Source organism: Ursus maritimus, unplaced genomic scaffold (genome assembly GCF_017311325.1).
Source record: "Ursus maritimus isolate PB19 unplaced genomic scaffold, ASM1731132v1 scaffold_33, whole genome shotgun sequence".
Taxonomy (NCBI): domain Eukaryota; kingdom Metazoa; phylum Chordata; class Mammalia; order Carnivora; family Ursidae; genus Ursus; species Ursus maritimus.
Window position 1 is genome coordinate 20478720 of NW_024425897.1, and position 16922 is coordinate 20495641.

General features: G+C 42.8%; 1 protein-coding gene across 1 annotated transcript; it reads left to right on the top strand.

The window, feature by feature from the left end:
- Positions 1-4576: 4576 nt before the first annotated feature.
- Positions 4577-9477, top strand: RPL6 (ribosomal protein L6). Its single transcript, XM_008688899.2, has 7 exons — positions 4577-4650; positions 5512-5748; positions 5842-5940; positions 7062-7205; positions 7692-7740; positions 8334-8518; positions 9288-9477. The coding sequence occupies exons 2-7, from the start codon at positions 5512-5514 to the stop codon at positions 9438-9440; spliced, it is 867 nt and encodes a 288-aa protein (XP_008687121.1). The 5' UTR covers positions 4577-4650; the 3' UTR covers positions 9441-9477.
- The last annotated feature ends 7445 nt before the right edge of the window (positions 9478-16922 follow it).

Genomic DNA, 16922 nt, shown 5'->3' on the forward strand with positions numbered 1-16922 from the left:
AAATATATTTACCCCAATATATCAAGATATTATCATTCAACATATAATCAATAAATATAAAAATTAATGAGATACCGTACATTATTTTTTCTTTTTAAGCCTTCAAAGTCCAGCGCTTACAGCACATCTTAATGTGAACTACTCCATAACCACATTTGGCTAATGCTACTGTACTGGACAGCACACTTAAATGTAAGTCATTCTTCCCCATAGCTGCATAACATTCTGTAGAATGGACATACATTTTCAGTCCATTTCTGTGTTAATGGACATTCAAATTATTTCTAGGTTTTGGGAATGGGGAGTTGCACTGAAAATAGTGTTTCCATGAACTTCCTTTCTTCTTTTTTTTTTTAAGATTTTATTTGTAAGTAATCTCTACACCCAACATGAGGCTCAAACTCACAATCCCAAGATCAAGAGTTACATGCTCTAGTGACTGAGGCAGCCAGGCACCCCTGCATGAACTTTCTTTCCTTTTATTTGTTTAAAGATTTTATTTATTTATTTGAGAGGGAGAGAGAGAGAGAATGATTGGGGTGGGGCAGAGGGAGAAGAAGAAGCAGACTCCCTGCTGAGCAGGGAACATGACATGGGGCTCAATCCCAAGACCCTCGAATCATAACCTGAGCAAAAGGCAGATGCTTAACCAACTGAGCCAGGTGCCTTTCTTTCTTTCTTTCTTTCTTTCTTTCTTTCTTTCTTTCTTTCTTTCTTTCTTTCTTTCTTTCTCTTTCTTTCTTTCTTTCTTTCTTTCTTTCTTTCTCTTTCTTTCTTTCTTTCTTTCTTTCTTTCTTTCTTTCTTTCTTCTTAAGATGTATTCATTTGAGGGGGGAGGAAGGACAGAGAAAGAGAATCTTCAAGCAAACTCCCTGCTGAGTGTGGAGCCTGACACAGGGCTTGATCTCATGACCTGTAAGATCATGACCTGAGCCAAAACTAAGAATTGGATGCTTAGCCAACTGAGCCACCCAGGCACCCTTCCTAGAACTTTTTTATGAGAAAATTGAGTGAATGAGTGAATCACTATGTTGATCTTAACTTAGGGAGGTATTATCAATGTTGTCAATATTGTTCCCATTTTATTTATTTATATAAAGATTATGTATATTTTTAATATATATTAAATATATATTTTATGTATATGTATGTATAAATGTATGTTATATATATTTATATATTAAATATATATTTAATTTATATATTTAATATATATATGTAAAGATTTTATTTATTTATTTGAGAGAGAGAGAGCATGAGTAATGGGAGGGGGAGAGGGAGAGGGAGAAGTCGACTCCATGCTGAACAGGGACCCCGACATGGGGACCCCGAGATCATGACTTGAGCCAAAGGCAGATGCTTAACCAGCTGGGCCACCCAGGCAGCCCCCCATCCCCATTTTATAGACAAGAAAACTCATGTGCAGAAGCTTAGCATAAACTCATATATTAAGTGAGCTCCAGCTTACAAGGTCAGTACCCTCTCTGCAGCATAGTTGCCTGCCGATTTTCTTTCTGTGACACCAAGAGGTAGGATTCAATGTATCTGTGTGACATTGGATAAATCATTTATTATAAATGAGTTTCAGTTCTTTCATCTTAAATTCCTACTTCAGGGACGCCTGGGTGGCTCAGTTGGTTGAGGATCTAACTCTTGATTTCAGCTCAGATCATGATCTCGGGGTAGTGGGATGAAGCCCTGCTTGGAGCCCCACATGGGGCTTCGCACTCAGCATGGAGTCTGCTTGTCCCTGTTCCTCCCTCCCCCCAAAAATAATAAATAAATAAAGTCTTTAAAAAAAATTCCTACTTCACAGCAAGGTTGCCCTGAGGCTTAAAACGATGTAGTGTCAGCAAAAATGTCTGCTTTGTAATTAATGAAGCACTGTGAAAATTTAAGAGCATTTTATATATTGCAAAACTAGGTGCTTGATAATAACGTTTACTTTATAACTAATATATTGACAATACTTTGTCCAAGTAATGAACCGTAATTTTGCAGTACCACAACAAAACACAAGAGGGGGATCACTTATGTTTTTATTTCAATGGCAGGCCATTCAGCAAATATTTTGGCGCATTTACTGTGTGAAAGTTTATGAGGTTGTTAATTGTTTTAGGGGCTTAAGTGAGCAACTCTGCACTTCAGTCATTCCAATACATTTTCTGTCTTTCTTTCCTTTTTTTTTTTCTAATACATTTTCTGAAGTAGGTGTTTCTAGGAGGTGTTTTGCTCAGGAAGTGAACAAATAAAGCTGCTGACATTTCCATTCTTTAGAAAGAGCAGTGCCCAAGCTTTTCCTTGGGAATATTACAGGCCCGGACAGTGAATAATCCTACACGGGCATAAAATGCAGCCTATTAGGATCACACTCATCCTTAATTTGTATGGAAGGAAGACAGACTCGTTTAGAAGCCACATGTTTCAGCAGGCATAACCAGTCGGCATTCACTGTAGTCTGAAAGGTTCCACTGCAATCTCTGAGACCTTCAGAGACATTTGATCACTATATTTGTATCTTCGGTCATCCAGAATGGGAAAAGGCTACATGATTCCCGGGGGACACAGACACAAAGCAGGTGATTTGGATCTGAAGAAAATCAAGGTGAAAAGCTCTCACCACCAGCAACAAGCAAATGAAAGAGGAAAATTCAAGCCAAAAGGTGTCACATACGTGGACATGTTGCCTTAAGGGCTTGGATACAGTAAAAAACTATAAGATATAGTGTTCTGTTTCTTTTGCAAAGGTAATAAGTATTCTTTTTAATTCAAATATGAGCAAAGAACTCTCTTATTCATCTTCATTAGTCATCTTTTTAATCTTTGCATATGGGTGGTGAAAGGTGCAACCTCTGAAATCAGATCCATGTTATGAATAAGTTACTCAACCTCTTTGAGCCTCAGATTCCTCCTAATAGTATCCTTCACAGGTTGTTGAGAGGATTAAACGAAATAAAGCAAGGCACATAACACAGTTCTAACCACATAGCATACAATATTGTTTTTTATTATCCCCGATACATAAACATTAGCAGAATATTTGGCACCTAGTAGGATCTCACCAGCTGCTATGATGTTGATGTTGATGACTGTTGTCATGCAGGCGGGCAAGTGATGATAACAAGAACTAACATTTATCCAGCCTTTGCCATGCATCAAATACTGTTTTTCGTGATTTTGTGTAGAGTGACTTATTTAATCTCCCCAACAACCCTGTGGGGCAGGTAATATTGTTTTTTTTTCTCTTTTAAGATTTTATTTATTTATTTATTTATTTATTTGAGAGAGCGAGCGAGAGCACAAGCAGGGGTGGGGCAGAGGGAGAGAGAGAAGCAGACTTCCCGCTGAGCAGGAAACCCCACACAAGGCTCCATCCCAGGACCCTGAGATCATGACCTGAGTCGAAGGCAGATGCTTAACCAAATGAGCCACACAGGCGCCCTGGCAGGTAACATTGTTATCCTCATTTTAGAAATGAAGAAACTGGGGGTGCCTGGGTGGCTCAGTTGGTTAAGCACCTGACTCTTGGTTTCAGCTCAGGTCATGATCTCAGGGTCATGGGATTGAACCCACAGGGGGCTTCCTGCTCAGTAGGGAGTCTGCTTCTCCCTCTCCCTCTGCTCCTCCCCCTCGCTTGTGCTCTCTCTCAAATAAATAAATTAAATATTTTTAAAAAATGAAGAATGAAGTACAACATCTGAAATTAATGTAACACTGTGTGTCAACTATAGTTTGATAAATAAAATAAAGTAAAACAAAAATTCCAAAAGAAATGAAGTACAAAGTAGTCAGAAATGTTTGTAGAAAGGATGAACAACCATGTTCTTACATGCTTCCATGCCTTTTGCATTTATTCTTCCAATTACCACTTTCACCTGCCAAATTTGTTTTTATTCTTCCAAATCCAACACAAAACCCAACTCTTTTGCAAAATTTTCCAAAATCTCCCAGAAGAAATAGCTTATAACCATTCCTTTTTTCTGTTTGTTTTTTCTTTGAATGTGCGTTCTTTGAGAGCAGGAATATATTTTATTCATTTTATTTTTAAACTTATTTTAAATATTTTATTTTAAATAATCTCTACACCCAATGTGGGGCTCGACCTCATCAACCCCAAGATCAAGAGTTACATGCTCTACCAACTGAGCCAGCCAGGGGCCCCTATTTTATTTATTTTAAATTCTGTCTTTTCTGACTCTCTGTTATTGAGCATAGGCTGTAGTCTGAATAGGGTATATAGGCATTAAGTTAACTGCAGAGAAAACGTCCATGGAAAGTTTACAACTAGCCTTTCATAGGAAAGATTTCACTTTATTTGGAGATTTGGTCTTTCATCTATCTCTCCCTTCTTATATTGAAAATGGACGTTGCTTACTAATGTCCTTAGTAAGTAAAATAAAAAGTTGTGATTTATGTCGGCTTCCAAAAGTATTTTGAGAATGTTATTGGTCTATAAAGTGAAACATTTTGAAAATGTTCTTTGCTTTTTCCTCTTCTAAGAAGAAATAGCTCTCCATACAGGGCTGTCAAAAGAGGGAAAACTACATTTCCCATAATGCCCCAGATCCGGAAGGAAATGATACTCAACACTTCCCGTGATTCCTTATAGACCGGAAGCCGGGACCTTAGTTCTCTTTCCCATCTTGCAAGGTAAGAATGGCGGGGCGTCTTTGGAAGACTCGATTTCGGGATCCCCAATCTTTCGCCATCCGAATCAGGAGGGTATCAAGTGGACACGTGCAGGGGTCGGACATGCTCGGGGTCATCTGAGAGGCCTCCCAGACGCTTCATTTATCTCGCCTGGGTTTGCGCAGGGGCACGAAGAGGGTGAGGTGGGGTGCCGAAGAGGCTCCGGAGCTCCCGGCTGCTTGCCACCCTCCTGGGCTGGGGATACAGGGCCCTTCTGGGGATCCGTAGTGGGGCAGCAGGGACCGGGATGACGGCACGCGTTCCGGAATCCCGGGTTCGGGTTCCAAAAGACGCCGCTGAGTTTGTCTAAGCCACGTTGAGCTTTGTGAGGCCAAATGCTACTTTTCCTTCTCATATCCGCGACCGGAAGTCGCCTGTTGGCTTTGCGCTTTTCAGCCTGGCCTGAGTTTGGGTTGCATGTTGGTGTGTTCTCGTCTCCAAAGTCGAATTTCTTGACTGAGACGGCAGTCTAAAAAAGCGCGAAAGCATAGCAAGCAGACGGTTTCAAGGTCCAGCCTCGCTGCTTCGTAGCCGTGGCGATTTGTTAGATTCCTAATTCACAAAACAGGAATAGTGAACGAATGGAATAGGGACTTTTGACCACTAAATATTTAGCGAACAGGTGTAAGATCTCTTCAAATTAAAAATTAACCACTATGAGGGTTGTTGCAGATGCGTGTGGTTTTGGAGGAAGACCTAGATGTTCCAGGGGAGGAGGGGGTGAGGGTTCGTCTCCGAAACCTGTTAATGTAGTGTTTAGATATTGCTTTGTCATGGGGTAATTGGTGAAATGCGTTTCTTTTTTAATGTGTGTACTGGTAGATGGCGGGCGAAAAAGCTGAGAAGCCGGATACTAAGGAGAAGAAACCCGAAGCCAAGAAGGTTGATGCAGGTGGCAAGGCTAAGAAGGGTAACCCCAAGGCTAAAACGCCAAAGAAGGGGAAGCCCCACTGCAGCCGAAACCCTGTCCTAGTTAGAGGAATTGGCAGATATTCCCGATCGGCTATGTACTCCAGAAAGGCCATGTACAAGAGGAAGTATTCGGCAGCCAAATCCAGGGTAAGGGATGCAGAAGATCACTGACCATGACATACAGCTTCACCTTAGAAATTTTTGTCTGCCTTTGACTTTGATGCATTTGTGTCCCGTTAGGTTGAAAAGAAAAAGAAGGAGAAGGTTCTTGCAACTGTCACAAAACCAGTTGGTGGTGACAAGAACGGTGGTACCCGAGTGGTTAAACTTCGCAAAATGGTAAGATTTGGAAGAGACTGTAAACAGGAAGCTTGAATACCGTGAGGGTTTTTTGGTGTTCTCAGGTTTTAGAAGTTTGTGTTGGCCAGAGAATTACCGATAGAGGATTCTGGGTTTACAGCCAGGCCTCTTAAACATTTGTTGTTTGATCTTAAGTGGAGTTGCTTTTCTGTGCTTTTCTTTCTTTGCCTGTAGAGCAGGAATAAGGGTCTGCCTCACAGTGTTGTGTGAATTAAGTGGGGCATGAATTCTCGAATGCTGCCAGACCTGTAGAACGGTTACGTACCAGAGCACTGTTGCTTGGCTCCTCTACCATGCACAAGACCCAACACTTTCTCAACGTTTGCTCTGTAATTTCCATTATGAAAACATTCCCAGATGTAGTACAGTCATCACAGTGGAAAATTGTGATGCCCCAGAGGGAAAGTGGCACTTTGATTCCTGTCACAGTTTTTGTGGGCTGGTTTTTCTGTTAGGTACTAATGTTTTGTGGTCAAAGCAGGAGGTTATTGTGAGTTATTTGTCATACACTTAAAAGTTTTTGTGTGGGGTCTTGTTTTTACAATATATGAACTGGTGGTCCTGATTGGAACTGTGTGGTTTTGTTTTCCTTTGTGCATGACATGGGAGTGATGCACGTTAATGTGGAGGATGTGAACACAATGGAAAAACAAACATGCTTCCTTCATAACTTCCAAACCATGTGTCACATGTGTTTTTGGAGAAGTACAGTTTAGGTTAAGGTCAGGGAGCCAAGGAAAGCTTGAGAATCACTGCTATACCACAGTGTGATGGTAGGACAGTGTATGAGAGCTTGCCGTCTGCTTCCAAAGTTTGGTTTGATCCTAAGTCTACAAAGGTAACTTGCTTGATGCTTTCTGTCTTTCCCTGAACACACAGCTCCTTGAGTTAAATGGATTCCTCTTGTGTTTTGCATAGGAAAGGATAAGCGGCGTTGACCTTTTCCAAATTTACTGTCACCTTGGGAGAAGTGAAAATGAAATGCAACAGTGTAAATCATTTAAAATAGGTGAAAAGGGTGTGTGTAGCAAGTGTTGACAGCCAGCTCTACTAATCTGACTAGCTTGTTTAAATAAGTTGGACCTGTGGATTCCTTACAGCCTAGGTATTACCCTACTGAAGATGTGCCTCGGAAGCTGTTGAGCCACGGCAAGAAACCTTTTAGCCAGCACGTGAGGAAACTGCGGGCTAGCATCACTCCTGGGACCATTCTGATCATCCTCACTGGGCGCCACAGAGGCAAGGTGAGCAGAGCAGGCACTTCAGCTCAGGTGCCTGAGACGCTTGATCATAGTTCACACTCTGGGTAGGGTTTTTTTGTTTGCCGATGGTCACCGTAGTTCACGGGGTGTGGGGAGGTAACAATACCAGCAGCCTGGTCGCTAGCGTAATGTGTTTAGTCCATGATGCGCAGTAAGTTACTACCATTTGCCGCTGTTGGGAATACTTCAGTTATTTCCTTAGGACAGTTTTGCAGGGCTAGAATTACTGAGTTAAAGAATGTACATTTTGTTGTTGTTGGAAGTAATAGTTGCTTTTATAAACAAGCACACAAAAGTATTGTTCACATCCAAGGGGTGCCCCTGTTCGTAGTTTGGTATATTTGATTCCAGAGTTGCTGAGCAGATACATAAAAGTTTTCTTTACCAAATTTAGAAGCCTACGATTTGATTAATTTAGAAGTCTGTTTTTAATCACAGAAATGTCTGACATGTCTGTTTAATTTACAGAGGGTAGTTTTCCTGAAGCAACTGAGCAGTGGTTTGCTGCTTGTGACTGGTAAGAAAATGCTTGGATTTTATATTCTCTGAAACTTGGGCATTTTTAAATGTACTTTTGCTTCCACCTACATGGAAGTTTCAGTGTTGTGAGATTATGTGTCCCGTTTTATTGTCCTGCATACACCTGAGTTCTAAAGAAGCAGGTGTTTAAATTTTGTGTGGCAACATAACACCAAGTAACTGCCACCTAAAGTGCAGAATGGTTGGCCGTTAACCCCAGGGAATGATCCTGCATAAGACTTGTAATCGGTCTGCCACTTGGAACCAAACTACAGTTGCTAAACAGGTAAAAAGTAAACTGTTCGCTCTGGAAAGCAGTGCTTGGTTTACTTTTGCAGGGACCTGTGGTTTTGGCCAACGTGTATGAGTGACCATGCTGTCTCCCAGCTTGGGTGACTTAAGATTTGAGGAAGGGGGAGCCTTGGGCAAACTGAGATCTTGAAAAAGTCTGGATTCTGGCTGTAGAAAGGGCAGTTTGAGATTTCTTCAGCTGAATAGAAAATTCAGTGCACCAGGTTTCTTTAAATCCAAAGTCTGTTCTTACATCTTTGCTTTCTCTTTCCTTCGGTATGTTGATATTTTTTTCCTTAGGACCTCTGTCCCTCAATCGAGTTCCTCTGCGTAGAACACACCAGAAATTCGTCATTGCCACTTCTACCAAAATTGATATCAGCAGTGTGAAAATCCCCAAACATCTCACCGATGCTTACTTCAAGAAGAAGAAGCTGCGTAAGCCCAGACACCAGGAAGGTGAGATCTTCGACACTGAGAAAGAGGTAAGCCTCTCTTTCTGTCTCGGCCTCTGATAGCTCCAGCTTCCCTAGGTGGGAGTGAAAACAAAATTTTCACAAAGAATTGACGAAAGTTGTTAATAATGAGGAATATCTGGGGAAAAATATCGTTCCAGATGATGCTGCATTCAGTGATTCTTAATGGCAATTGAGAGCTCAGCTCAGAATGTTTTTTAAGATTTTGACAGTGAAAGAGCACAAGCAGGGGGAACAGCAGAGGGAGAGGGAGAAGCAGGCTCTCCACTAAGCAGGGAGCCTGATGCAGGGCTCCATCTCAGAAACCTGGGATCATGACCTGAGCCAAAGGCAGATGCTTAATTGACCCAGGCGCCCCTAAGTCCTACTGTTCTATTGGGAGTTCACACTTGCTTATCCTTTTTTTGGGAGGGGAAGGGAAAGAATCTTAAGCAGGCTCCTTGCCAGCTCAGAGCCCCACATGGGGCTTGATCTTACAACCCTGAGATCATGACCTGAGCCAGAATCAAGAGTCAGACGCTTTACTGACTGAGCCATCCAGGGGCCGCAACCCTTGTTTATCCTTGATGTGTATTAAAGTAGACAAAAGGAAGAGAGCTGCAATTTTTACTGTATTAAAAACAAGGTTATACTACCACACAGCCCTTCAAGGAGAGGATTCTCAGAATTGCTTTCTAAATATCCCTGGGATTGAGTACTTGTGAAATAGGATTCCTGAGTCAACTGGAGTCTGGTACTTGTGCCCTACTTTTAAATGATTTTCTTTTTCTCGCCCTAGAAATACGAGATTACAGAGCAGCGCAAGGTCGATCAGAAAGCTGTGGACTCGCAAATTCTGCCCAAAATCAAAGCTGTTCCTCAGCTTCAGGGCTACCTCCGCTCTGTGTTTTCTCTCACAAATGGAGTTTATCCTCACAAATTGGTGTTCTAAATTTCTTACAAAGAACCTAATTAAATAACTTGGTCTATTTCCTTTGTGTCGTCTTTAAAATTTCTATCTGCCTGGAGGTGTGGTTTGACTCAGCCAGCTTGTGGGGTGTTGGCCTCTGCCAAGCGGAGTGGGGATTGGGAGGGGGTACCAGCCGCAGTGGAACGTCCTCTTTGGCTTTGGATCAGCGTTTTAGCTTCTTAGTGTCTGGCTTGTCACCCAGCACCCGCCTGTATGAAATAGTGCCATTTTCCCAGGCATCACTGGACGGGTCAGTACTGGACCAGGAGGATGAGAAACGGCTCTGCTCTTCAGGCCACAGACTTTCCTTCCTTTGACTATGCATCTCTCCCCCATCGGCCCAACTCCTAATCATTGCCGTTAGTCTTGCGGATCTCGTTCTTTACAAGCATACACAGCAAATGAGTAGAATGGTTTACCGTCTTTTTTTTTTTTTTTTTTTAAGCCACGAACCTCGTGTGCTATACATACTATCACACAGATAACAATGTGTTTTGGGCGTTCCTTTCAGGCCATCTTCATTGACAGGGTACTGTACCGTTACATGGATATTTGGGTTTATGTCATTTGTAATTACATACAAGGTAGTCAACAAGTTCAAGTGTGCGTACAGATGAGTAGCAGGTAAGGATCATTTTTGGCTGAGTAAGGATTTATGTGTTTTAATTTCAGTAGATGGTGCCAAACTCCCGTTCGTGGGGTTTGAGCCAGATTGTGCTCCTGTACAACAGTGTCTTTCTCCACAGTCTCCCTTAAACAAGGGGTCATCAGATTTGGGGTTTGGGTAGATGGTAAGTGAAAGATGGCCCTAGTGGTTTTTTGAAGTTGCTTTTATTGATAATTCACATTTGATGAGCTATTGAGTGTAGTTCTGTGACACTTGTGCAGTTGGGTAAGCATCACCGCCACGAAAGTTCCCTCGTGCTCATAACGTCCGCTCCCGATCCAGGCAGTCCCTGATCAAACCCGTTCCTGTGCTTTTGCTTTTCAGAATATCCTAGTGTGCTACTTAGCATAGTGTTGCTGGGATTTGTTCATATCGATGGCTCAGTAGTTCTTGTCCGTTGTTGCTCCATTAGATCCTTCTATCACTATCCTAAAATTCACCCTCTGAAAGACATTTGGGTTCACACTTAACTGGAGATGATGAGTAAGGCCACTGTCAACACTCACATGCAAGTTTTTGGGTATATTTTCATTTCTGTTGGGTGAAAATGCAGGATTGTTCGCTTATATGGTGAATGCATGTTTAACTTTGTGAGAAACTGGCAGCCTTCCCCATTTTGCATCCCACCCGCAATGTGTGACGGTTCTAGTCACTCCACTGCCTTCTCAGCACGTGGTATTTTCAGTTTTTCGTAATCGAGATATAATTGACAGCTGTCGGTGTACAATTCAGGGGTATGATGTAATGATCACCACCGTAAGTCTAGTTAACATCCATCACCATGTGTAGTTAGAAAATCTTGTGAGAACTTATAAAATCTAGCAACTTTCAAGCAATGATACAGTATTAACTAGTCCCCATGCTGTATGTTACATCCCCATGATGGTCGTCATCGTCTTTTTTTTTTTTTTTTTTAATTCTAGGCTCACCACTAGGTGTATAGCGTGTGCTCTGATATATTTTCAAAACAAATCCAAACCTGTCATTTCTGGCTATGGTCTCTCTAGTGGTTCTTTATCACTCTGGTTCAGTTCCAAAATCGTTTTGGCTCCAAGGCCCTCTGATTGGCCCATTTCTTAAGCCTATTCTTCCTCTCTGCCCTTCAGACACCAATTAGGGAGTAGATACCCCAGGTTACCCCACTTCTCTCTGACCTGGTTACCTTGCAACCATCATCAAGTTCAATAATTTGTTATGATGACTGAACAGAACTCAGAAACACATTGCATTTATTTGTTATTAAAAAGGATACAACTCAGAACAGCCAAATGGGAGAGATCTGTAGCACAAGGGTAAGGATAGTGGGGGAAACATGGATTTTGCGTGGCCCCCTTCCAGCACCTCCATATGTTCACCAACCCGGAAGCTCATCAAACCTTTTTGCTCAAGTTTTCTGTTTTTTGGGGTTTTTTTTCCCCAAGACTTTTTGCAGAGCTTAATCTCCAGCTTCTTCCCCACCTCAATCCCAGGTCCACCACCCCACCCCTATGCTGCCTTGCCTTAAGTTTAGGGAGGGGTGAAAGTTCCAGCCTTATAATCGGTTGGACTTCTGGTGACCAGCCCCATCTTGAGGCTGGGGTCCTATCCTAAGTCACTGCATTAGCATAAACTCAGTTATGGTCTAAAGGAGCTTCTGAACAATAACAAAAGATACCCCTGTCGCTGGGGAAATTCCATGGGTTTTAGGAGCTCTGTGCCAGGGACAAAGACCAAATATATTTTTGTGTTATATCACATTCCCCATCTCAAAACAGCTGTAGCTTAATCACACAGGCCAAGTCCCTTTTGCCACATGAAGTAACATACACGTGGCCGGGGGGGGGGGCGGTTTAGAGCACAGACATAATTTGGGGCTATTATTCAGCCTGTGGCACCTCCCAGGCTGTCGTGACCAGGGTCTAGGGCCTGAATCCCAACTTGAGAGGCTCTAACAAGTGTTGAACAGAGCTGCCATGCGCAATTCAAAAATACCATCAAAGTACAAAATACATGGAAGGAAAGTCAACAATGTTCTGAATTTCCCCATACATTATACAAGTATACAAGTATAAAATGGGAATTTCTTTGGGAAAAGGGTGTGGAATTATTCATTCAAAAGATATCCATCGAGTGCAGGTCATTTGGAAACGGTGCAGAGGTTAACATTAGAGCTTTGGGAATCGAGAAGACTTGGATTTGAAGCCTGACTTTGCTGCTTATGCTTTTACCTTTCAGATAATTGATAGAATAATAGGAAATGTTATGGTCCAGAGTATGTGCTGAGCAGTTAACGCATATACTTCTTATCTGTATAACTGTTTTATTGTGATAAAATATAACAAAATGTACTATTTTAAACATTTTTAAGTGTGCAGTTCCCCTTGTGCAGCCATTACCACCATCCATCTCCAGAACTTTTTTGTCATTCCAAACTGAAACCCTGTACCCATTAACCACCAACTCCCCATTCCCCACCTGCCCAGCCTCTGGTATTCTATTCTACTCGGTCTCTAGAATTGGACTATTTTATGTACCGCACATACAGTATTTGTGTCTGGCTTATTTCACTTTGCATGATGTCTTCAGGGTTCATTCATGTTGTAGCATGTGTCAGTACTTGACTCCTTTTTATGGCTGAATCCTATTCCATTGAGTGGATATATTACATTTTGTTAACTCATTCACCCATGGATGCACATTTGGGTTTTTTCTCCCTTTCGGCAACTGTGAGTAAAGCTGCTGTGAACATTGATACACAGATATTTATTCAAGTCCTTGCTTTTGATTATGTTTGGTATATATTAGAAGTGGAATTGCTTGAGGGTGCCTAGCTGGCTCAGTCGGTAGAGCATGCAACTCTTGATCTTGGGGTTGTGAGTTCAAGCCTCACTCTGGGTGTAGAGATTACTTAAAATAAAAAAAATTCAAAAAATTAAAAAAAAAAAGAGTACGTTAAGAGCCTCTGTAAGCCGGCTACCAGCAAGAGATAGAGCAGCGGAGCACAAAGATGGAACTTTTAGAAGTCTGATCTGGTGAGGGATGTCACTCAGGCTGTTAAGCAGGGGCGGAACCCTAGCTGGGACAGTGTGGTCTCAGGATCCCTGGGGTCACAGGAAGACTGGGGGTGCCTGAGTATGGCTGAGCTCCCAGGCATCAGAGCAGGGAAGCCGGCTGCAAACAGTGAGTTGAGGAGTGGGCTCCCAGCTCGGGGTTGTCATAAACCATGAACCTCGGCAGTCAGGTGACTGCTTTCTGAGCAGGGGCCCAAAAAGCGGCAGAACCGGGGAGACCCCCCCCCCCTCCCCTGGGAGGAGCAGCGTGGAAGCACACTGCAGGAGTCTGCAGGGTTTGGAGACTCGAAACGGGGTCATGTGCCTGAGATAGAAGTGCTGGGTCACAGGCCGGGTGAGCAGGGAGTGAGGACAGAGACCAGGGAGACGTGAGTGACTGCTGTTCCCTGAGGGCGCACTGAGGAGTGCAGCCCAGAGGTTTCCGCTCCAGGCCCAGAGATTGGGAGGCTGCCATTTCCATTCTCATCCTCTAAAGCTGCGCAGAAAGCCTTCAGGGAACATGGGCTACAGAGAGCAAAACAGAGATTATTTAGCCTGGCCCCCTGGCAAGGGCAGCACAATTCCACCCAAGGCAAAGACACTCAAGAGTCAATGCAACACGCCCCTCCCCCAGGAGGTCCGCAAGAACATCCCGCCAAGACCAAGTTAACTGATCAATGAGAACTGCAAAACTAGCGCTAGGGGAATACATCACATAGAATTCATAGCTTTCCCCCCCATGATCTGTAGTCTTTCAACATTAATTTTTTTTTCAAAAAGAAAAAGGACCCAAATAAATAAAATCGTGAATGAAAGAGGAGAAATCACAACGTACACTAACAAAATACAAACAATTATAAGAACATATTATGAGTAAATATTTGCCTACAAATTAGGCAATCTGGAAGAAATGGAGGCATTCCTAGAGATGTACAAACTATCAAAACTGAAACAGGAAGAAGTAGAAAACCTGAACAGACTCATAACCAGCAAGGATATTGAAGCAGTAATCAAAAATCTCCCAAAAAACGAGAGCCCAGGGCCAGATGGCTTCCCAGGGGAATTCTACCAAACATTTAAAGAAGAACTAATATCTATTCTTTCAAAGCTGTTTCAAGAAATAGAAGTGGAAGGGAAACTTGCAAACTCTATTAGGCCAGCATGACCTTGATCCCAAAACCAGGCAAAGACCCCACCAAAAAGGAGGATTACAGACAAATATCCCTCATGAACATGATGTAAAAATTCTCACCAAGATCCTAGCCCATAGGATCCAACAGTCCATTAAAAGGCTTATTCACCAAGGCCAAGTGGGATTCATTCCTGGGCGGCAAGGGTGGTTCAACATCCACAGATCCACACCACGTTAATAAAAGAAAGGACGAGAACCATACGATCCTCTCAAAAGATGCAGGAAAAGCATTGGACAAAGTACAGCATCCTTTCTTGGTTAAAACTCTTCACAGTGTAGGGATAGAGGGAACATACCTCAATATCAAAAGCCATCTACAAAAAGCCCACAGCGAATATCATCCTCAATGGGGAAAAACTGAGAGCTTCTCCCCTAAGGTCAGGAACACGGCAGGGATGTCCACTATCACCACTGCTGTTCAACATGGTACTAGAAGTCCTAGCCTCAGCAATCAGGCAATGAAAAGAAAGAAAAGGCATCTGAATTGGCAAAGAAACCCCAAAATTGCTAGAACTCATACAGGAATTCAGCAAGCAGCAGGATATAAAATCAATGCACAGAAATCCATTGCATTTCTATACACTAACAATGAGACAGAAGAAAAAGAAATTAAGGAGTCGATTCCATTTACAATGGCACCAAAAACCGTAAGACACCTAGGAATAAACCTAGCCAAAGAGGCAAAGGGTCTGTACTCAGAAAACTATAGAACATTCATGAAAGAAATTGAGGAAGACACAGAGAAACAGAAAAATGTTCCATGCTCATAGATTAGAAGAAGAAATATTGTTAAAATGTCTATGCTCCCTAGAGCAATCTACACATTCAATGCAATCCCTATCAAAATACCATCAACTTTTTTTACAGAGCTGGAACAAATAATCCTGAAATTTGTATGGAACCAGAAAAGACCCTGAATAGCCAAAGGCATGTTGAAAAAGAAAACCAGGGGCGCCTGGGTGGCACAGCAGTTAAGCGTCTGCCTTCGGCTCAGGGCGTGATCCTGGCGTTATGGGATCGAGCCCCACATCAGGCTCTTCTGCTGGGAGCCTGCTTCTTCCTCTCCCACTCTTCCTGCTTGTGTTCCCTCTCTCGCTGGCTGTCTCTGTCAAATAAATAAATAATAAAAAAAAATCTTAAAAAAAAAGAAAGAAAGAAAGAAAAGAAAAAGAAAACCAAAGCTGGTGGCATCACAATTCCGGACTTCAAGCTCTATTACAAAGCTGTAATCATCAAGACAGTATGGTACTGGCACAAAAACAGACACATAGATCAATGGAACAGCATAGAGAACCCAGAAACAGACCCTCAACTCTATGGGCAACTAATCTTTTTTTTTTTTTTTAAGATTTTATTTATTTATTTAACAGAGAGAGAGACAGCCAGCGAAAGAGGGAACACAAGCAGGGGGAGTGGGAGAGGAAGAAGCAGGTTCCCAGCAGAGGAGCCCCATGTGGGGCTCGATCCCAGAACGCTGGGATCACGCCCTGAGCCAAAGGCAGACGCTTAACGACTGCACCACCCAGGCGCCCCTAAGATATATACTTTAAACTCTCTTAATACTACCACCATAGGAAGCATGTTCTTGTATTTTCGTTATCATTCCCATTTTACAGATGGGAAGACTAAGGCACAGAGAGGTTAAGTAACTCCTCCAAATGGGATCTGAACCTGGATTGTCTGGCCCTTGGACCCGTCCTCTTAACCACGTCCTCTATCACCTCTCAAATTATTAAAGCAGAGCCTTGGTTCAACTAATCTCCCTACCTATGGACTTCCCTACAAAAGATGACCTGGTGTTAATGCATTCTGTGAATCTTCGACTCTGTATTAAGCACCGACTATGTGCCAAGCATTGTGCTAGACATTCTGTACCTTACAGTCTAGCAAGGGAGAGAGGCACCTAAATTTTATTACTAATCATTCAATATCAGTTAAGGATTACTAAAAGAGGCAGACATATGATGTTTGGGGGGCCAGGGGCGTTCTCTGTGAGGTAGCCGAGACCTGAGGGATGAGCGGGAGTTTGCCGAGCTACCCAGGTGGGGAAGTGCATTTAGGCTCTCGAACAGGAAGTGTAAAGGCCAAGAGGTAGGAACAGTTATACAATTGGTAAAGAAATTGAAAGAAGCCAGGGTGACTTTCTTAGATTGCCGCGGACACTGGTCCGAGACGAGGTGAAGAAGCAGCCAAGGGGTAGGAGCTTAGGGAGCACGCAGCACATGTAAAACCACATTGTGGACGGATGTGTGAGGTTTTCTGCACAGCATCTTCAGATCCCCTAAGCTCGAAAAGCCTTACAAAGCAGCTACTTTATTCCAAGCACCATGCCAGGCACTAGGGATTTAGGGATTAACCATAAAAAAGATCTCAGTATCGTCAGTGGCTGACTGACAACAAAAAGCACATATTTCACCCCTCCCTGGTCTGTGGGTAGGCTGTGGGTTGGTTTTACTTTGGGGCGGGGATCTGTGGGGTGTTGTATGTGTGTGCGTGTGTGTGTGCACGCGCACGTGTGTGTGTGTGTGTATGGGAGAGTGAGGACTGTTCTGTGCATTGTAGGGTGTTTAGCAGCA

Excerpts from the sequence above, each read along its gene's own strand:
- RPL6 (XM_008688899.2), top strand. The coding sequence starts at position 5,512 with ATGGCGGGCGAAAAAGCTGAGAAGCCGGATACTAAGGAGAAGAAACCC. Across the intron at positions 5,941-7,061 it reads TGGTTAAACTTCGCAAAATG|CCTAGGTATTACCCTACTGA; the intron begins GTAAGATTTGGA and ends GATTCCTTACAG. Across the intron at positions 8,519-9,287 it reads TCTTCGACACTGAGAAAGAG|AAATACGAGATTACAGAGCA; the intron begins GTAAGCCTCTCT and ends TTCTCGCCCTAG.